This window comes from Perognathus longimembris, chromosome 20, assembly GCF_023159225.1.
Source record: "Perognathus longimembris pacificus isolate PPM17 chromosome 20, ASM2315922v1, whole genome shotgun sequence".
NCBI classification, from domain to species: Eukaryota; Metazoa; Chordata; class Mammalia; order Rodentia; family Heteromyidae; genus Perognathus; species Perognathus longimembris.
The window spans coordinates 38946723-38968918 of record NC_063180.1 but is presented as its reverse complement, the minus strand read 5'-3'; the positions used below and the strand labels follow the sequence as shown (position 1 = coordinate 38968918).

The window sequence follows — 22196 nt, the reverse complement described above, 5'->3', positions numbered from 1 at the left end:
ATCAGTGGAGATATGGGGAATGCCCCGGGGGAGATGGGACTCCCCAAACTTCTATGCTACGGTCCAAAAGGTAAAAGTCATGCCTCTACCTTCCAAACCTCCACAGCCAAAGAGATGACTCCAAAAGACAGTTACAAAGGTGGAAAATACTGGCCTGGGTGGTGGGGTGGGGTGGGCCTGCCAGCTTTTATTTTATTTTCAGCTTTTCTGTCCATTAACATTTTATTTATGTCAGTGAGAGCACGGGGCAGGTGCTTTCCCAGCCTCTGCCGGATGAGATGACGTCTAGACCCAAAGGAGCAGTGAGGAGGGAAAGCAGAGGGGTGATCTGCATTGGGGGGGGGCTGCCATGTCCCTGCCACCCCCCCAGCCCCATAGCTAGGCAGGGATCAATGACCTCTCTGACTTTAGAGGGGCAAGGCAGGCTCTCCTGAGACAAGAGATGACAGAGCCACAGACCAGGTGCATAGCGCACACCTGTAATCCCAGCGACTCTGGAAACCTAAGTAGGATAGAGTTCCCAAGCCAGCTGGGGCAAAGAAGCACAGATTCCCTCTGAAAAAATTACAAAAACAACCAAAAGAAAGGTCTGGCAGTGTGTCTCAAGCAGTAGAGTGCCTGCCTGCCAAGTACAAGATCTTGAGTTAAACCTAGTACTGTTGGAAAGAAAGAAAGGAAAGAAGGAAGGAAGGAAGGAGGGAAGGAAGGAAGGAAGGAAGGAAGGAAGGAAGGAAGGAAGGGGGAGGAAGAAAGGGAGAGAGAGAGGGAGGAAGGGAGGGAGGGAGATGAAGGGAAAAGAGGAGAAAGGAAAAGGAAGAAAGAAGAGAATGAGAAAGACAGGGAGGGAGGGAGGGGGGGAGGGAGGGAAGAAGGAAGGAAAGGAAGGAAATCGGTGTCCAGGCCACAGTGGGAAGAGCCCTTTGTCCAGGCCACACACAAAGCCAGGCAGCCTCTTCCCGGTTTAACAGGGTGAGAAAGGGTCCTTGGTAGCTGGAGGAGAAGGAAGCCCGCCCCAGCCTCGACAGGCTGGCCCCTGCCCTCCAGGGGGGCTTTCAGACGCCCAAATCCTCCCCATTTGGCCACCTTTTACCGCCACCACTTTTCCAAAGTAGATTTCCATTCAATCGCCATTTGCTAAATCTGTCCCCTATAAACCGGTGGGGGAGGGAGAGATTAAGCCCGATTACAGATGTTTTAGAGGCGCGCACACCCCAGGAACAGCAGGACACAGGAGACCCACAGGACAGGAGGGACGCAGGGACCGGTCCACGTTCCTCCTGGGCTGCTCCGGCCGCAGGCCACACAGACTGTAGGACCGGGCGGCCCCACTGGGTGGTGAGGGGCCAGGGCCTCCTGCAGCAGCAGGCCCCACCACAGGGATGATGCAGAAGGCCGGTTCATGGGCTCCCCGAAGAAGATGAGCAGCTCCTTCAAGCGGGGTTCCCTCAAGAGCTCCACATCGGGGTCCCAGAAGGTGAGTGAGCGTTGTGGGCCCCCGTGGTTGGATGGATGGGAGGATGGGAGGATGGATGGGAGGATGGGAGGATGGGAGGATGAATGGGAAGATGGATGGGAGGATGGGAGGATGGATGGGAGGATGGGAGGATGGATGGGAGGATGGATGGGAGGATGGGAGGATGGATGGGAGGATGGATGGGAGGATGGGAGGATGGATGGGAGGATGGATGGGAGGATGGGAGGATGGGCGTCTTCAGCTCAGGGCTTCCTGGCGGCGTTGGGGGATCCAGGACGAGGTAGGTGTGGGCCTTGTCCTCAGCAGATGGAGTCTGGCAGAGGCAAGGGCGCAGCTAGATGCCCCTCAGAGGAAGGATGAGCCTGGAGATCCTCAGTGAGGTTCTGGGTGGGGCCCAGACCTTGGCCACACCCACACTGATTTGCATATTTAGATGTGATTCCCCAGAGGGCTGTGCACCAGCTCTGGAGATGGTGGCCCTGCATAAACGACCTCTTGGGTCCAGGAGGCCTCCACCAGCCCTGGCCTCTCCTCCATGCCCTTAGCTAGAGTGGGAGCCCAGGTAGGAGGAGCTGGATAGGAGGCAGAGGAGGCCTCTGGAGCCTCTGGCTGAACTCCGAGGGCGTCTCGGGGCACTGCCTGAAGGTGCAGATGCTCTATGCAGAGAAAGCAGTGTGAGGCAGGCTGACACCATGGGAAGTTCTCCACCTGGGCTGCACACAGAGCGTGGAGACTCTGGGGCTGGTTAAGCTGCGGCCTCCTCATTCATCTACAAGCAGGCAGATGTCAGCCCGGTCGTCTGCAAATCTCTCATGACCCCTGAGCCTGAAAAGGCCAACAGGAAAAGATAACCGGCTTTCATTCCTTCCCCAAGATTTAAATCTTGCTCTTATTCTACAAATAGGGAGGATCTATCCTGTGGGGGTGGGGGGGTGGAGGGGGGGACAGGATCCTCGATGATCTTCTCTGCCGGCCTGTGGGAGAGTCAGCTTTATTTTTAGAGCCTGCATGCCCACCGTGTAGTGTAAATTAACATTCACCAATGGGGGAGGAAGGAGCCACTGACAGGCGGCTGTCTATGGCCACACAGCCACATGTGTGACATCTCCGTCCCCAAGCAGAGCCGCTCACACCGTTCCTGCTGATGAGGGGAAAACTTGGCTTCTGGATATGGGGCCCTGCCCGCGCCCCCCCCCCCCAAATTGCAATTAATACAATCTGGGCCCAGGGACTCATATAGAGGAAAGGAGAGAAGCAGGGGAGGTGGGGACATTTTGAGTTTGGGGAAGACTGCAAACCAGCGCGCGCGCGCACACACACACACACACACACACACACACACACACACACACACACACAACCCAAAGAATGAAAAAAGAAAGAGTGGGAAGCGAGAGGGGGGAGAAAAGGAAGGAAGCAAAAAAGGAGGGAGGAAGATAGGAAGGAAGGAAGGAAAGCTAAAAGGTGGAAAGATGGAAGAGGGGGGAGAAGGGAGGGAGGAAGGAAAGGATGAAGGAAGGAAAGAAGGAAGAGGGGAAGGGAAGGAAGGAAGAAAAAAAAGGAAGGAAGGAAAGAAGAGAGAGGGGAAGCCATCATTCTCAAATTCCTATCAAAGCTCAGCACAGTTAAGTGTTAATGGCATAGTTTTCCCTATGGCTTGTTTACAACAACCTTGAAGCCAAGAAGTTGAATAAATGAGAGATGAATGGGAAACAGTGCCTATGGCTTCCAAGGAGGCTGTTCTTTAAAGAGGTACTAGGAAAAAGAAAGTCCAATAGACACAAACGTGCACACGTGGCCCTCCTTTGAGTGGAGGAACTCCGTGCCAGTTCCCTGATTCCTATCCCCAAGCCACGGTCCCTGTGCTAAGTGTTTGCTGACACATGCCAGCTGCCCCGTGGGAAGAAACAAATACACACTGCATCGTGCACACGTCCTCCCTGGCTATTTGTGGAAGGCAGATTTGACCCTCTGTCCTTGGCTGATTGGTGTTCTCTAATACTGAGACACCTCCTTTGTTTTCTGTTTTGGTTTTTGTTTTCAGTCAAGGTGCTTGAGCTCAGTGAGAGCCTGGGTGCTGTCCCTGAGCTTTTTCGCTCAAGGCTAAGCACTCCATCACCTTAAGCCTCAGTTTCACTTCTGGTTTTAGTGGTTCATTGAAGGTAAGAAGCTCAACAGATTTTCCTGCCTGGGCTGGCTTTGAACCGTGATCCTCAGATCTCAGCCTCCTGAGTAGCTTGGATTGGCCCTACAGTCACTATCCAATGGCCAATATTCATCCATGGGATGTGTTCAAGGCTGAGAAGAAAGTCAAAGATGCAAATGGCATCAGTCATTTCCCAGCCAGTCATTCCCCAAGTCCCCATGCAACTTTAAGGTCACTCCCAAGGTCAACACGGACAGCAGCAGCTGCTGCCATAACATGGCACTGTTGAGAGACTCACGCCTGTCATCCTAGCTGCTCAGGAGGCTGAGATCTCAGGATTGTGGTTCAAAGCCAGCCTGAGCAGGAAAGCCCGCGAGACTCTTATCGCCAATGAACCACCAAAAGCAGCCAGAAGTGGAGCTGTGGCTTCAAGTGGTAGAGCACTAGCCTTGAGCCAAAGAAGCTCCAGGACAGCACCTAGGTGCTGAGTGCAAGCCCCAGGACTGGCACACAAACACAAAGAAAAAACAGCCAAAGATGACATGCATACACCTGCATCCTCATCTGAGCTGGGATATTCTTTTCTTGGGGCTGAAGTCCAGGGTAAGTCTCATGGCTGACAGAGACTTTAGAAAGTCACCCTCTTCTGCCCATCTTGAAGCCAGCAAGATCCTCTTTTTTCCCTTTTCCATTTGTTCATTTACCAATGCAGCTCAGGGCTTCCTCGTGTCCCTGGAACTGGCTGCTGTGTCTCGGGTTGCTGGCGATTGAGCTGGAAGTTTCCCTGCCCTCCTCTGGCCTCTCCGGGAAGCCTCTCCTTTAAGGCCTCTGGAGCTCCGCCCTGTCTGTCCCTCTTCCCCTACACTTCTCCAATCCCCTTGCAGGTCTAGGATTTGCTTCGGGCCTGACTTGCCTCTTCCTTGTTCTGCCTCAGCCCATTCGGGTGGGCGTGGCTTCCCCGCCTTGCACGGAGTTTTACATGCTTTAGGAGCGTGGAGGCATGGCAAGCAGTTTGTGTTTGTTGTGCAGAGCATTTGCAGGCTGCCCCCAGGACCTCGGAGTGAGGCTCAGAAAGTTCTAGAGAGCTCACAAAGCCCGGAGGACCATCCCGGGTCACTTCCCCAACAGATCCGAGACCAACCTGGGAAGTGTCCAGGGGCTAACCGGCCATCTCCAGCTCCTCCCTGGATCTGGACGGAAGCGATAGATGCCTCTGGAACTCCATGTGCAACGTGCCCATCTCATCAGCACTTCTTTTTATTGGTGGGAGCCCTGGGGCTTGAACTGGGCCCTGTCCCTGAGCTTTTTTTCTTTTCTTTCCTCAAGGCTAGTACTCCCTCCCTTGAGCCTTAGCTCCACTTCCAGCTTCTTGATGTTTAATTGGAGATAAGAATGTCATGGACTCTTCTGCCCAGGTTGGCTTCAAACTTCATTCCTTAGATCTCAGCCTCCTGAGCAGCTAGGATACACACACACACACACACACATCATTTGGTGTAATGGAATCGTTTTAATTTTACTTTTGAATTATGTGTGTGTGCACACATGCGCACGCGTGTTCTAGGGCACTCCTGGGGCTTGAATCCATAGCTAGGGTGCTACCATTTAGCTTTTTCACTGAAGGCTAACATTCTACCCTTGAGCCACAGCTCCACTTCCGGCTTTCTCTGTGACTAATAGACTAACAGAAAGTCGAACAGACTTTCCTGCCCTTGCAGACTTTGAACCTCGGTCCTCAGATCTCAGCCCCCTGAGTAGCTAGGATGGCAGGTGTGAGCCACCAGTGGCTGGCAGAAGGCTGCTTTAAGGGGCTTCCTGCCTGTCCCAGGCCACAGGCCAGGAAGTGCCCCCTGCTTTCCCCGGCCTGGGGATGGGATTGCAGCCTCAACAAACCCTCCTGATCGTGTACTCTAGGACCCCAGGGAAAGGGGCCCCTTCTCAGGGGGAATCAAGGCCCCTGGCGGCACCTAGGGGAAATCGCTTCCTGCCCCCCACAGCCCTGTATCCTGGGACCAGGCCGCGGTGCCGGGCCCTGGCACTGCCAGAGGATAATCTTTCTAATGGCCCAGGCAGCGGGCGACAGCTGGCCAGGGCTAATGCTCCTTAATATCTGCTCTCATGTGATTAACGGCTGTGGATAAAACCTTGATCCTAGGAGGGGGGCAGGGGGAGAAGCAAGGCAGGCCCGCTGCTAAACCCAACCCAACTATGAGCACACTTTGGTTGTGCTGGGAGCCTCAGAGATATTCTAGCGAGTTCCATGCCAACCAAGCTATCATTTTAGAATTCAAGGAAAGTAAATAAAGAGGCAGGGAGCTAAATTCATGAAAAGCGTGTGTGTGTGTGTGTGTGTGTGCGTGTGTGTGTGCCGGGGGGTTGTCACAGGAGATGGGGATGGGGCTGATGTTGGAGGGCTGAAGGCAGGGGGGTGGGGCTTCCCCAATCTCCCTTAGGCTAACAGGACCCCCCAACCCCCAAATCCAGCTAACTAGTTGCCATGCGATAAGTTTTCAGCCACTAGATAGTCTGCACTTCTTTTCTTGAACAGTCTCACAGATTCTCATTTGATCTGTAAAGCGCTGGGTGGGTCAGATGGAAAGGTCAGATGGCAGACAGGGTCCTGGGGCAGGAACTGGAGGTCCTACATGTATCTGGCATCCATCCTTCCCATAACTGGCTCACGTCACTGGTCCCCAGGGGTCCCAGGGGAAGGCTGAAGGCACCTGGAAAGCGCTGGGAAAACCACTTGCTGACTGCTTTAGAGAGAACTGTCGGCTGGGTGCTGGTGGCTCCCATCTGTAATGCCAGCCACTCAGGAGCCTGAGATCTGAGGATCACGATTCAAAGCCAGAAAAGTCCGGGAGACAATTCTCTACAATGAACCAGGGTGTGTGGGGGGGGAGCTAGAAGTGGGGGTATGGCTCAAGTGGTAGAGTGCTAGTTTTGAGTGAAAAAGCTAAGGGCGAATGTGAGGCTCTATGTTCAAGCCCCACTACCAGCACACACACACACACACACACAAAAGTACTCTGATGAGTAATTGACACTTGATATCCACAGGTTCAAATCCAGGGATTTAACCATCTGTGGATCAAAAGTATTGGCTTGGGGGGTGTTGATACTAAACAGGTGTAGACTTCTCTTGCTAGTCCCTAACGGTGTAACAACTCTTGGAATAACGATTGGGTTGTTATGACTGCAACACGGTTGAAAGATGCTAACGGGACAACATTTTGTAGAAGGGACTTGAGCCTTTGCAGTTTTGGTGTCCTGGGGTCATGAACCAATCCTCCTTTGTGCCCCCTAAAAGTTCCCCCCTTGCTGAAGACCCGCCCTTGCTGGTAACATGTAGGAGGTGGGCTCGATTCCCAAATCACAAGTACGACATTAAGACCCACAGAGCTGATAGCACTCCAGAATGTTCCTGACTGAGCCAACTTTGCCATGGTGGCCCACGGGGACCTACAGTCACTCTCCCTATTCTCCAGTATCCTCTAAACTTGAGGGAACACCCCACACAAGCATCAAACACTTCACAAGTGGCACCCCCCCAGGCTGTGTGTAACCTATACTAACATTGTACATTGGGATCACTGTTACTAGCAATGCCTTTGCCTGTGCTCCTACTTGGAAGACCTTTATAATGGCTCCAGCTTCTTGCCATTTGTGCTGCTCAAAAACAGTCAAGCAGTAACAATTTTCCTTCCCTCCCTCCCTCCCTCCCTCCTTCCCTCCTTTCCTTCCTCTTCCTCTCTCCCTCTTTCCCTCCTTCCCTACTCCCCTTCTTCCTCCCTCTCCCTTCCTTCATTCTTTTCTTCCCCCTCTTCCTCCCTCTCTCTCTTCCTCCCTTCCTTCTCCTTTCCTAGAAATTAGCAATCTACCTACCACTGGGGGGCGGGGGTGGGTGGGGGGGGAGTGTCATTTGGGTTCTAAAGACTGCCAGGTGGGGGCAGCAGAGAGCTGGGCTGGCAGACCCTGGCCCCCAGGAGAGGCTGCGAACAGCGTTCTCCAGTAGCGCATCATGTGAAAGGAAATGGAGAGGACCAGGCCGCCCTGGCCCCTTCGATGTGCAGCCAGTTAGTCTACACCCGGCCCAGTCGATCCTCCTGACCCTCAAGCTGAGTGTCCGGGATGTCCCAGGCTCGTCCTTGTGCTATCCACAGTGGAGAGATGACGCCACACACAGCACTCGGTGACCCTGCGGGCGGAAGCCCACCCTGTTGAGTGCAACCCAGGTTCTCGAGTCCTGCTCTGACTTCAGTGTCTCTCGTGGGTCTCCTTTCCATCCTGGCAGCACACGCAAAAGGCACACGTAGACTCACAACACAAACACATATACATCACACACAAACATCCATAGCACACACAACACACATATGCTCACAACACACAGTGCACTCACAAATACACATACAACACACAGACATCGTATGCACAGAGCGTGCACACATACACATAGCACACAAACACGTATACACATAACACATATGTGCATAACACACACGCAACAGAAACATACTTAACATGTACACAATGCACAAACATACATATACACAGCACACACAAATATACGTATACAAACACATATATACATATAACACAAACACACATACACACAGCACACACAAATACACACATATACACAGCACACACAATACACAAACACATGCACATACACCGATGCTTGCTTAAAGCAAAACACCATTGGAAACCTTATTTATACAACTAAACACATTGTGTATTTGAAAGACACTAGTACTCTTCTATGGTTCAGCTGAGGGTTGGAAAAATAGAATTTGTGTAGGAGTTAAAATCAGATCATAAAAATAAGCAGGGGGAGAGAAGAAAGGATGAAGATTGGGAGGGGGCAGAGCATGAAGGCTGAAGAAATACAAGACACTAGAGGATTGCAAAGGGGTAGAGAAGGTAAAAGTGAAAACGAAGGTAGAATAAACTATCTCCAGAAGGGAGTGTGAGGGATAGGAAAAGTAAAAAGAAAAATTAAAGAGGAAAACATGACAATACCTAAGAGAGTACACTTCCTTTTTGAATCCTGGAGCTGGGGCTTGAACTCAGGGCCTGGTGCTATTCCTTAGCTTTTCCACTCAAGATTGCCACTCTACCAGCCACAGCTCCACTTCTGGCTTTTTGGTGGTGAATTGGAGAGAAGAGTCTCACAGATCTTTCTGCTGCCTTTCAAAGATGATGCTCAGGTTTCCAGTAACCTCAGCTACTCAGGAGGCTGAGATCTGGGGATCCAGGTTCAAAGCCAGCCTGGGTAAAAAAGTCTGAGACTCTTATCTGGTAGAGCACCAGCCTGGAGCCAAAACAAAACAAAACAAAGCAAAAAAACAAAAACAAAAAACAAAGCCAAGGGACAGCGCCCAGGCATTGAGTTCAAGTCTCAGTACAACACCTATACACAAAAAGAGAGTGTGAGAGATGAGGCAAAGAGGCCATCTTGCCTATTTTGAGTTCTTCCTTTCCTGTGATATATGGAATGGAAATGAAACCAAGTGTCAAAGGCTGACGAGGAGCAGCAAGTCTCAGATCTTGACAAATAGTGAGCCATCTCTCAGTGTGAGCACCAAGAAGGCTCCACCGGCTTGGGGGGGGAGGGGGGGATCATCTTTTGGTATGTTTCCTGCTCAGATTTCTCCTCAGAACACAGACATGGTGAAGGAGGAAAAGGTCAACTTGACTTGCATGTAATCAGACCCACATTTTGGGAGGCTCGCCATGGCTCCGAGTGAAAATGGAAGAAGCGTTAGTCAGAATCATCCGAAGGATTTTTTGCTTCCAGAAGGCAGAATACCACACTCAGACTTGCGTAGATCCCAGCACAGTGCCACGGGGCCTTCAGATGCATGGCCGGTGGGATGACATTCATGGGAAGGAGGATCAGCTCAGGTGTTGCTTTCTCTTGGTGGAATTTTCCAGAAGTTCCAGCTGTGACCCTGATGATGGCAGAACCCAGAACTTCCTTATATACCCCAATCCATCTGAGATGTTCGGTCATACCATTGCCAGACATCTACAAACCTCTCACATAATGAAATATCTCCGCTGCAGAGCCATTGGGTTTATTTTTATTGGCGAATGATCCCGAAAACGAAAACATATTAAATGCTTGGCAGGGGTGTTTTTGCCCATGTGTTTGCTATTGCAGCACACGTTATCTGCCAACATTGCAGCATAACTCACTGAGGAGCAAAGAAAGGAAGGAGGAAAGGAGGGAGGAAGGGAGGAAGGAAGGAAGGGAGGAAGGAAGGAAGGAAGGAAGGAAGGAAGGAAGGAAGGAAGGAAGGAAGGAAGGAAAGAAAGAGGGAGGAAGGTAGGAAGGGGGAGAGAAGGAAAGAAAAAAGACAGTAAAAGAGGAAAGAAAGGAGAAAGAAAAGAAGAGAGAAAAACAAAGAAGAAGCAGACAAGAAGATAGCAACTCTCTTCTAGTTGAGTTCCAGCCCCAACTAAAGCCACCCTTGAATTAGAAGATGACCATTGTGTAAGTCCTGGGGCTATAATGGCTCTAGGCAATCACCACGAAAGTCCAGGGATATTACACGAGACAGACAGCTGGACACTACAGGGCTCTTTATGGAGAGTCTTGGAGCAAAAAAAATCTACCTTGAATCCCAATGAATCGTGAGCTTTGTTTAGTCAGAAAAGATGGGGACTGAGGGAGGATGAAAAATGTCTGTGATTCATCTCAGAGTCCACTTTGAGAGCGCCCAAACCTAGGCTAATGGGCCTTTATCTGGAGGCCCCTTGTGCCCCATCTGTTGTTGTGTTTTTGTCTTGTCTTTTGCTCTCTGGGGCCCTCATGTGACTATCTCACTACCTCTTACCAACGCTGACCTCTGGCTGACTGCTTCTTCCCTTTGAGCTCTGCGTCTTTATTTCCTCAGCCGTGACAAGGAGGACTCCCCCAGCCCCCCGCCCCAGCAAGGCTAAGTCAGTACCAAGCAGGTAGATGTTCAGAGCGCTTTCCATTACTGCTCACCACGCACCCCCTCCATGTTCTGATTCACCCAGGGGAACATCATGGCGGAGGAAGCTTCTGGGGCATGTACAGGCATCCTGAATAGGATCTGTGCCCAGCTACGGGTCTATCAGCTCCATCCACAGACACAGAATGGAAGCCACAGCTAGGAGCCACAGAGCAGATAGCATTTTAAAAAACTTTTGCGGGCTGGGGGGTGGTGGTGGTGGTCATCAGATCAGTGGGGAAAAAATAAGTAGAAGCCAGGTGCTGGTGACTCACACCTGTAATTTCAGCAGGCTGAGACCTGACGATTGCATTCAAAGCCAGTTCGGGAAGGGAAGTCCATGAGACTCTCATCTTCAATAAACCAATAAGAAAAAGCTGGAAGGGGCACAGTAGCTCAAGTGGTAGAGTGCTAGCCTTGAGCAAATGAAGCTCAGGATGGTGCCCAGGCCCTGAGTTCAACACCTAGGGCTGGCACAAAAAAAAGTAAGTAGAAACAGGTTAATAATAATAATAATAATAATAATAATAATAATGAATTCAATTCAACTCAATAGAGCCAAATTGTTTCAGTATGTAATTGGTATAACATTGTCATCACAAGCCTTGGCAGTCCTGTTGTCTATTTTCTGCCCAGAACACAACATGTCAGTGGAGAGTGGCTGCCCCTCAAGCCCCCCGAGGGGACAGAGAGCTTAGTGTCACCATAAAGAACCCAGTAGCTTCCACGTTCCAGCCTCCCTGTGCCGTCCGGACTCAGGGAGGAGTGCTGCTTCCTTGGGGATGACCACGAGACCTTCTTCTCATGATCTGTTCGTCTGCCTGCAGCTGGAAGAAGCACTGGCTACGGGCTGGCCAGGACCGGGCTGGGATGCTCCTTCCATTGACCCCTCACTGTGCTGCCCAGTATTTTAAATGACTGCCAAGGAGGAAAGGTCCATTTGGACTCCTGCTTGCACAGTCTGTGGGCCCTATGGCTCCCAGGCCAAGGGCAAGGTAGAAGATGGTGACAGGAAGTGTGTGGGAGCCGGTATACAACATGGAGGTTTGCGGGGAGGGGGCATTGAGGACCCACACGACAGCAGCCACCAGCTCTCATGCTTTTCAGCCATGACAGAGCCAACTGCTGGACGTATGTTTCCATGGAGATGTCCCTTGGTCACCCCGAGGCTGACTCGGGCAGGGCTTGGGCCCCGCCCACCCTCAGACGTGTGAACTCGGCTTTGCCCCTCACCCCCTGGCATGGCCATGCTGTTGGAACAAGGTGGCCGTCCTTGGGCCGGCACAGACCCTGAGAGAAGCTACTGTCTCTCCAGCTCGGTTTACGTGCCGTAGGGGAGTTGAGAGATTGCCAGAGTCAAGGATAACGGGGACTTGGAGGTGGTCCCAGTGCTCAGACTGTGTCCCCCAGAATCAACAGGGTGAAGCTAGAAACCTGGGCTAGTCCTGATCTAGCTCACGCAGACTCTGCGCGAAGCATCCTCACTATCCTCAGTATCCCCATCTGTCGGTGGGACCCCTCTGTCCTCTCAGCCCAGCTGTGTGCCCCTCTTCCAAGCTTTTCCCCTACCCTTACTTTCTGTGCCAGTCCTGGGGCTTGAACTCAGGGCCTGTGCACTGCTCCCGAGCTTGTTTTGCTCGAGGCTAGCGCTCTACCACTTGAGCCGCTTCTTTGGATAGTTTATTGGGGAGAAGAATCTCACAGACTTTCCTGCTGGTTTGGCTTCCAACGGCGATGCTCAGACCTCAGCCTCTTGAGTAGCTGGGATTCCAGGCACGAGCCACTGGGGCCTGGCATAAGCCCTTTTGCCTCAGACTCCCCCATGAGTGGAGAAGACACAGCCCCCCCCCAAAGGGAAGGGAAAATTATGGAGTAAACTTCCATGCTGGGTGCTTTCCTTCCAGCTAGAAGGCAAATCCCCTAAGTCCCCTGGGCAGCCATTTTGGGGTCACAATAGACATGGCCAGGCAGGCTGCTGACAACATAGGGTCAGAGCGGGCTAAAGGCGCCAGACCGGGCTGAGAGTCATGTGGGGTTCACGCTGCAGCACTTACAGCTGGATTCCCCTCTACCCCTGGCCTGACCTCCCATGACTTCAAAAGGGTCGCAGTCATAACTAATGCCACGTGGCTCCTTTCCGTGGCTCATCAAGGCTCCGTCCGCTTGATGTGAGGGCTTCTGAAAGGACTGATTATGTCTATCTGTCTCAATGAGGCAAGCCAGGCTGACATTTCTAGAGGGGGGGAGGTGGGTGGGGTGGGGGGAGGTTGGAAGGTGCGGGGGGGGGGCGGGTGGAGAGGGGTGAGGGAACTACTTCAAAGGGACCCCTGGGACTGCTCCTCTCCCTCAGATCCCAAGGCTGCTTTCTATGTGGCCTGGAAGCTGGGAGCCCTGGCTCCCTTTTCTGGCCTGGGAGTGAAGTCACGGGGCCCTTGCCCCCAGGGGCTCACATGCTCCTCATGTGGGTGACCTCTGTTAAAGGGTAGGGCCTCTTCTCCCAGCTTTCTGTCCAGGGTGAGAAGGAGGCCGGAGGGAGCCAGGCCACGTCCTTCCCGCTTCCCTCGGAGGGCAGGTAAGTGCAGGCGTGGGACTCCATTCCTGGGGCCTCTCGCTCTTTTCCTGCGAAGGCTGGCTTGGGTAAGACGGTTGGGGAATCGATGCAGGACTTACGATCTGCTTGGGTTAGAAGAGGGTCTTCTTAAAACTAGGTCCACCAGGTTGCTTGGGGGGAAAGACGGCAGGCACTCTGTTAGCCTGTGGCGGCTCGGCTCAGAATGCCCTGAGTTTTGTCTCAGGGCCACTTTCTGGATGCACGCGCCCAGGCGTTACTCAGAGGCCCCAGCTCCAGAGCCAGCCTTTTTATCCATGGCTTCTTAGCATTCTCTTCCCATTTCTTTCCTTTGGGGAGATGAATATCTTCCTTAGATGTTCCTTCTTTCAAAACATTGAAGTCCATAGGGGGAGGAGTTTATACATATAAGCCTTTATAAGCTCTGTGTGTGTGTGTGTGTGTGTGTGTGTGTGTACTAGGACTTGAACTCAGGACCTCTTGCACTGACTTAGCTTTTTCACTCAAGGATGGTACTCTACCATATGAGCCACACCTCTACTTCTGGCTTTTTTGATGGTTAATTGGAGATAAAAAGTCTTACAGATTTTTCTGCCTGGGCTGGATTTCAACAGCCACCTTCAGCGCTCGGCCTTCTGAGTAGCTAGGATTACAGGTGGGAGGCACCAGCACCCAGCTATAAGCTAATATTTTAACTTCCAAGGCCATAGGGAAGTAATTGTACAATTCCCACTGGTTTGTGAAGCTGTTGATTCCTCTCACAGTGGAGATGGGAATTCATTTGTGGAAGGCAGCTCAGGAAAAGGTGCTAAAGACCAGCAATTCCATGTGTAGAACTCTTCCCTACAGTGGGTCAGAATCCACACAGCTTTGTTCACCCCAGCCCAGCCCAGAGAACAATCTGAATGCCCAAAACATAAATCATGATCTTGCCTCAGGATGAAATAGAATGAGTCACTTTTTTTTTTGGTACTGGGGCTTGAACTCAGAGCCTGGGCTCTGTCCCTGAGCTTTTGCACTCAAGACCAGTGCTCCACCACTTGAGCCACAGGGCTACTCCCAGCTTTTTGACAGATGATTGGCAGTAAGAGTCTCATGGGCTTTTCTGCCTAGGCTGGCTTGGAATCATGATTCTCAGATCTCAGCCTCCTGAGTAGATTACAAGTGTGAGTCACTAGTGTCTGTCTAATAAGTCACTTGAAGTAACAACAGAAGGGGTAACAATGATTATGTGCAAAAAGAGTGCATTTTTTATTTGATGGCCAAATGCACATCTAAGCGATTAACAGGCATGAGCCATCGGTACCTAGCTTCCTTTCTCTTTTTCCAGTACATTTCTATAACAAATATATTTTACCATATATTACATATATATGTATATCCTTTAACAAAACCATGGATGTCAATATTTGCAGGAATACTGAACTGACAAGGGATAGGGATGGAAAATAAGTGGGAAGAAGAAAGGCAAGACAGATTTGCTCTGAGATAACTATTAAGGGAATCTCGAGGAGTCCCAGCCTTGGCAGGAGTGGCCTTGAAGAACGTTGGTCTGGCTTGGGGAAGGATGGTATGTGGCGATGTTCATCAAGCCTCTTTTTGCACACCATCGAGCTGCGGTGTTCTGTCGTGGCATTTGGAGTTCTGCTTGTCACTGAGACAGATCACTCCTGCCAGCTTATTTTAGGCCCGGGAAATGTCACTGGAAACGTGAACTCGTCAAATGCGAGCGCGGAGACTCTTTAGCTTTGCTTGGTTCTTTTCTTGGAGTTTCGGATTCAGTCTGGCTCTTCCTAACTTCACTGATTTGTTTTGCAAAGAAATAACCATGACACGGTGAGCACTTAAAGGTGCTGGCTGTCCTCATTGTGAACCGAGGGAAAATAAAACAGGTTCTCTAACACTGAAGTCTTACTTGGAGCACTAGATGATTTTAGAAAATGCTCTTTTTAATGTGTGTGCTAGTAGTGGAGCTTAAAGTTTGGGCCTCACCCTCTACCTTGGCTTTTTTTTTACCCTCAAGGCTGGTGCTCTACCACTTGAGTCATGCCTCCACCTCTAGCTTTTTGCTGATTAATTTGAGACAAGAGTCTCATAGACTTCTCTATCCAGGCTGCTTTGAATCACAGTTGTCAGACCTCAGCTTCTCGAGTAGCTGGGATTACAGGTGTGAGCCACCAGCCCTGCCCCAGGACTTCCCTCCACCATTGCTGGGCACTGCCTGCCTTTCCTTCTTGATCAAGTATCTACCTCACCTGCCCTGCCTTTACCCGGTCATGAACAAGTTAATACATTCCCCACCTTCCTCCCCGCTCCCCCCCACCCCCCGCCCCCTGTGATTTGGCATTCCCTTGAAAAAGAACAAGAGCTTTTAACACCCCAGCTCATAGTATTCCCCGCAGTAGAAACAACCCAGCTAATCCTCCATTGGAATGGGCCATTACTAAGGCATAATAAGGAATTTGGTCCTGACACTGGCTACCACATGACAAATCTCGAAAACACTATGCTGAGTGAACGAAACCAAACACAAAAGCCCATGGAGTCCATGATCCCATTCACATGTGATATCTAGAAGACGCAGAGCCATAGAGACCAAAAGCAGATGCCTACAGGCCAGGTAGAAAGGGGGAAGTATTAGAAAGGGACAAGAGGGCTGGGAATGTGGCTTAGTGGTAGAGTGCTTGCCCAGCATGCATGAAGCCCTGGGTTTGATTCCTCAGTACCACATACCCAGAAAAAGCTCAAGTAGTAGAGCACTAGCCTTGAGCACAAAGAGGCTCAGGAACAGAGCCCAGGTCCTGCGTTCATAGTCCCAGGACTGGCAAAAAAGAAAGAAAAAAGAAAGGACAGGAATAGATACCTTTTGTTGTTGTTGTTTGTTTGTTAGTTTTAGAGGAGGATGAAAATGCTACAGAATGAGACAAGGTGGGTTGTGGTTACACACTCTTGGCAATATGCTAAAACAAAACCAAATCCCACTCAGCGGTGCGCTTTGAAAGATGAATTCGAGCTGGGCTCGCCGGTGACTCATCCCTATAGCCCTAGCTACTCTCATCAGGAGGCTAAAATCTGGAGGATTGCCATTTGAGGCTGGATTGGGCTGAAAATGCTCCCTTGACTTTACTAAAATAACCAGCAAAATACCCAGGCTGGAGGTGTAGCTCAAGTGGCAGGGCACTGTAGCAAACACGAGGCTCCGCGTTCAAACCCCAATACCACAGAGAATTTTAAAAAATAAGGTGAACTTCAGGGTTTGTGGACTGTATCACAATTCTTAAAAAAAAAAAAAAGGAAACAAAAAGGTGTCATTTCCCTCAACCTCGGTGTCTGAAACTATATTCCAAAGAGTTTTGTTTTGACTCTCCTGAGATAGAAGGGAATTGCAGGCCAGGGAGGCAGGAAAGCTTCTGGCAACTTCTGATGTGTCCTGGGTTTTGTTTTCTTGCTGTTGTTTGGGGGGGGTCTTGGGGGGGGGGGGAGTTGTGATGAGAAAGCCTAGGAAATTGGATTTCACTGCTCTTCCGAACACTATGCCATTTGAATTTCACAGTTGCCTGCAGCCTACAGATAGGGGGCGCTGTCCTCGGCCACATTTTGCAGACCTTTCTGCAAGGTGAAGCATTTTGCTTTGCCACTGGGGGACAGAGTGGCTGTCTGACCTGAGCCTGTCCCTGAAGGCTCAGCCCGGGAGTCAAAGCTTCCTCCACACCCCAGAAATGGCCTCCTGGGGCCAGTGGGTGGAGCAGGAAGCCATGATTGTGGGGCTTAATCCTTTGTGCATATAAGGAAGGATGGTTTGTGCCAGTGGGTTGGCTGGGGAATTCGTTTGACTATGCAGTGGAGACTTTTCTGGGCCTGTAGGAGCGGCCCCACACGGGGTGGGCCCTTGAGATCCATCAGTGTAGAAATGGGGGACCTGTAGCCACCTGCAGCGATGTAGGAATACCAGCCAGTTCCCCACATCTGAGGACTTTCAAAAGCCAAAAGGAAAAGCTAGAGTCATGATCTCTCTTTTGGGTTAATAGTGGCCGCTAATGACACTTGTTATGTGAGGGTCAAAGCCAGCCCTTGCACACAGCTATGGGTGGCTGAGAGTTTGAGTCATCTGCTCTAAATATACACACAGAAACAACTGGTTTCTTCTGGCTGTCCTGTCCACAAAGCAGTCATTTTGCTGTGGGGTTTAGCTGTTAATTTTGGCCCAAGAATGAGAGCCCTGGAGTAAACAGAGCTTCGTCTAGTACGCCCCTCCCTTCGCCCCGGTCCTTGTCCTTGTTCCTAATGTCTCCCTGTCACCTAGACATCCTGCTCTCTTCCTCCTCCTGGACTCATCCTTGTGTGAACACACATTCTAGAAAGTGGTGGATATTGGTGGCTCCTCCCTGTAATCCCAGCTACTCCAGAACCTGAGAGCTGAGGATGGAAGTTCAAAGCCAACCCCCAGGAAGGAAAGTCCATGAGACTCTTATCTCCAATGAATCACCAAAAAGCCAGGAATGAAGCTGTGGCTCAAGTGGTAGTGCATCCGCTATGAGTGAAAAAGCTAAAGAAACAGCACCCTGGCCCTGAATTCAAATCTTAGGACTGGCATTTAAAAAAAGAAAAGCCAGGCTGGGAATGTGGCTTAGCGGTAGAGTGCTTGCCTAGCAGGCACGAAGCCTGGGGTTCGATTTCCAGTACCACATACACAGGAAAAAAAAAAAAGCCAGAAGTGGTGCTGTGCCTCAATAGGTAGAGTGCTAGCCTTGAGCAAAAAGAAGCCAGGGACAGTGCTCAGGCCCTCCCTGAATTCAAGCCCAAGGACTGGCAATAAATAAATAAATAAAAGTAAAGGGAAAATAAAGAAACAAAAACAAAGAAAAAGAGTTGCAAAATAGAAATACTTCACAGAACAGGAGCTATCTTCCCTAAGGAAGTTGGGTCTAAAGGGGCTTTAATGGATTCTACAGGACCCCCTCCTCCCCGCCTTCCTTTTTTGTCACAGGACGTATTTCACAAGAGCCGCGTGGGTGGCACCCAGGGCCTCGCCTGCGGAGGTCTAGCGTAACCCTGGAGCTGCCATGACTAATTCATAAGCAGTCAGGAAGGACCAGCTCAAGGGTTTTGTGGCCCTTCCTTCCAAAGTTGACATTACCCAGCTCCAGGGTGCGACCTGAAGGGTGGAGGAATGTTTGGCTGGGAGCCCCGCCCTTTGCCATTCACCACACCTTTGCCTGTTTACCTGGGGCTGAGCTCTTTCCAGGGGTGAGCAGAGACTCCCCTTGGTTGACTTGGGGTTAGCCCTGAGACAATCTGGGGGTCTTCAGGATTGTTATCTCACTCCCACCAAGAACTGAAGGACAGGACACAAGCAGAGAGGGCAAGAAGCTATTGCAGGAGCTGAAGTCCTTGAAAACAGATGTAACAGACTGAGGGGGGTCAGAAGCCAGGGAGAGGCCGGGGAGTGCTGAGAGAGACAATGTTTATTTGAAAGTAAGAGTAAGATGTCGGGGGAAACTGAGGAAACGCCTCTTAGCCATTGGTAGATTGGTATTTGCCCCCAAGTCATAGGCCAGACTGGGAAGACTGCTTTATGCCACAGGAGGTCTTACTGCCTCCTTCCCAGGAGAGGGGAGAAGGAAAAAGGGAAGAAGAAAAAGGAGGAAGAGGAAGAAAGGAGAACAGAAGGAGGAGGAAGAGGAGAGGAAAACAGGTGGAAGAGAGAAGAGGAAGAAGAGGAGGAGGAGGAGGAGGAGGAAGAGGAGGAGGAGGAGGAGGAGGAGGAGGAGGAGGAGGAGGAGAGGAAGAAGAGGAGAAGGAGGAGGAATATGAAGAGGAGGAGGAGAGGAAGAGGAGAGGAGGAGAAGGAAGAACAAAGAGGAGAAGGAGGAAGACAGGGAGAGGAGAGAGAGGAGTAGGAGGAGGAAGAAAAGAAGAGACAGAAAAGGAGAACAGAAGGAGGAGAGGAAAGCAGGTGGAAGAGAGGAGAGGAAGAGAGGAGGATGAGGGGAGAAAAGGAGGAGGAGGAGGAGAGGAGAGGAAGAAGAGGAGAAGGAGGAGGAATATGAAGAGGAGGAGGAGAGGAAGAGGAGAGGAGGAGAAGGAAGAAAAAAGAGGAGAAGGAGGAAGACAGGGAGAGGAGAGAGAGGAGTAGGAGGAGGAAGAAAAGAAGAGACAGAAAAGGAGAACAGAAGGAGGAGAGGAAAGCAGGTGGAAGAGAGGAGGATGAGGGGAGAAAAGGAGGAGGAGGAGGAGGAGGAGGAGGAGGAGGAGGAGGAGGAGGAGGAGGAGGAGGAGGAGGAGGAGGAGGAGGAGGAGGAGGAGGAGGAGTACAGTTCTCTCAGTGAAAGAGAGCAAGAAGTGAGGCCAGGAGCTGAGTAGCCGCGCATCAGGCCACTCTTCCATAGTCGGCACCGGGCCGAGTCCCACACCCCTCACAACTCCACTGCGCAGATCTGCTCCAGTCCCCACGGCCTTTGCCTTCTCAGAGCCTTTCGTGGAGGAAGGGGGCGTGGACTCCACTGGGTGGGCTCAGCTCTCCCAAGGCCTCCCAGGAGACAAGGACATGCAGGCTCTATGGGTCTCTGCTTTCCCCAGTGTCCCCAGGAGGGAGGAATGAGTGTCACCTCCACCAGGTGGCTCTCTCCTCATCTGCCTACACGGCGAAGGCAGTGTTAGCAGGAGCTCATTCCCTCATTCATTCATTATTAAAGGTCAGGGGCGGGGGTGGGGTGTGCTCCAGTCAGGGCCACTCCAGACACTTCTGGAAGGAATGAAGATTCAGCAGACCCTGTGAACAAGATTCTTTGTTATGGTCGTTGTGGGTTGTGGGACTTGAACTCAGGGCCTGAGCTCTGTTCCTGAGTTTTTGTGCTCAACAAGGCTAGTGCTCTGCCACTTTTAGCCAGTGCACCATTTCTGGTTTTCTGGTGGTTCATTAGAGATAATCATCTCACAGACTTCCCTGCCCAGGCTGCCTATGAACTGTGATCCTCAGGCCTCAGCCTCCTGAGTAGCTAGGATGACAGGCGTGGGCCACCAACGCCCAGCTTGAACAAGATCTTCGGGGAAGCAGGATTGTGGGTGACAGCTGCATTCGATCAGGGCCACAAGCAATGGTTGGCTCTTAGCCGCCCCCCCCCCCAAACCTCCTCCTTTTTAACTCAGGGAAACTGCAAGGTTCATACCCCAGAAAGGTCACAGATGGCCTATGTAGCCTTAGGAAGGAAACTACGGACACCTCTGAGACGTAGCCATTGGACACCGCCTGGGAATGAACAGCCACACAAACCTCGAGAGTCCATGATCGCTAGCCAGGCCTCCCCCTCCACCTGGGGGTGACCTGCCGAGCAGGTGGTGTTCCAGCTTTTCACGATGAGGCTCTCCCAGCCTGGGAGCTTGTTTTTCTGATTTCCCACCCTGTCCTGGCATGGATTGCCAAGCCATGACCTGTCACTGATTTCTTAATTTATGGTGGTTGTAAGCGACCTGGGTGGGGGGTGGGCAGGGAAGATATTATGGGGAAGGATCAGAGGGCAGGGCCAACAGAATGGCGGAGAGAGGAGGGAGAGGAAAGAAGGGGAGGGGAAGGAGAGGGAGGAGGAGGAGGAAGGGAGAGAGCCTGGGACACACAACAAATACAATGTGTTATAGTGCCACACATATGTATGCGTGTCCACGTCTGTATAGGATATATGTATAGAGAGAAGATGCACACACTAGCTTATTTTTATTCTCATAGCTATTTCTTCATAGTGGATCACTTTAATTTCAGCTCATTGCTATTGGGTTCATTTGGCTCTTCTCCACTTTCCTGTATTTTTCTCCAGCACTTGGACCCCCCAGTCTGTTTACCTGCTGTGTTTTTACGTACTTGTTCATTCCTAGAATACACAGAAAGCAGCCTCAGAATTGCCACCTTGTGTTTCTGTGAAAAAAGCATCTTCGCCATGAGAGTTTAATATTCGTGTAACAAGGTTCTTTAGTGGACATATAGTCCAAATTCTGTAGCACATGTCCAAGTGTGGTGTGCCGTCTGTTTTTACAAACAAGCAGGAACATGCGCTCCCAGCCTTGCTAGGAAGTGAAGCATGAAGTGCACAAGGGGAAAAACACATTTGCTTTCCAGACAGCAAGTGTTCTCCCCCACTGAACCTTTCTACTTGAGAAGTGGCTCCTACCTAGCTCATAATCCTAGCTACTCAGGAGGCTGAGATTTAAGGATCATAGTCCAGAGCCAGCCCAGGCGGGAAAGTCTGTGAGATCGGTAACTCTAACTCACCAGCAAAAAGCTGGAAGTGGAGCTATGGCTCAAGTGGTAGAGCATTAGCCTTGAGTAAATAAGCTAAGGGACAGCATTGCATGTGCGCACGCACACACACACACATACACACACACACACACGATGGGTGTAGAGTAGTTAGAGTTCAGCCAATGGAAACCATAAATGCACAAAAGGAGAGATCCTAAAATATTTGCAACTACTATGATTGAGCTTGATGTTAGAGCTTTTGATTAGCATTTTGATCCCCCAGGCCAAACAAAGAAACAAATAAAAGAACAACAAAACCCCCAAATTCTGTACAAACACTTGTCATGGGAAGACTTCCTGTGAATAGTATGTGAATTTAATTTTGAAAAACATCAACATGAGGGTTTGGAGGTGTGGCTCTGTCGGTAGAGCGTTAGCTAATGAGCAAAAGCATCAGGTACCTAGCTCAAGTCCCCAGTCTCACCTAAACCAACAAGAAAAGAAAAGAAAAGAAATTCAACAGGAACCCTCGAGGTGACTTTCCTTAGTTATCAGTCCCATTTCCATTTCTTTCTCTTCTAGGGTCAAAAAGCTTGGATTGAGAGGACCTTTTGCAAACGTGAATGTATCTTTATCATTCCCAGCACAAAAGACCCTAACAGGTAGGTCGGAAGCCATTCTTAAGACCCAAACCAGGGCTTCTCCATCAGTTGCTTAGCAATGGCTCTTCTAGTGTTCGTGGGAGAAGGAAGAGGTATCCAGTCGGATGTCACCATCAGCCCTGGTGT

The 22196-nt window shown here is 50.8% G+C and overlaps 1 protein-coding gene across 2 annotated transcripts in view; it reads left to right on the top strand.

Annotated features, from left to right (window-relative positions):
• Positions 1-1347: 1347 nt before the first annotated feature.
• Trpm1 (transient receptor potential cation channel subfamily M member 1) overlaps positions 1348-22196 on the top strand; it is a 68896-nt gene continuing 48047 nt past the window's right edge. For both annotated transcript variants that reach the window (XM_048329330.1, XM_048329329.1), the window contains exons 1-2: positions 1348-1474; positions 21991-22070. In XM_048329330.1, the coding sequence (XP_048185287.1) occupies positions 1400-1474; positions 21991-22070 (155 nt within the window). In that variant the 5' untranslated portion in view covers positions 1348-1399. The remainder of the gene's footprint in view (positions 1475-21990; positions 22071-22196) is intronic.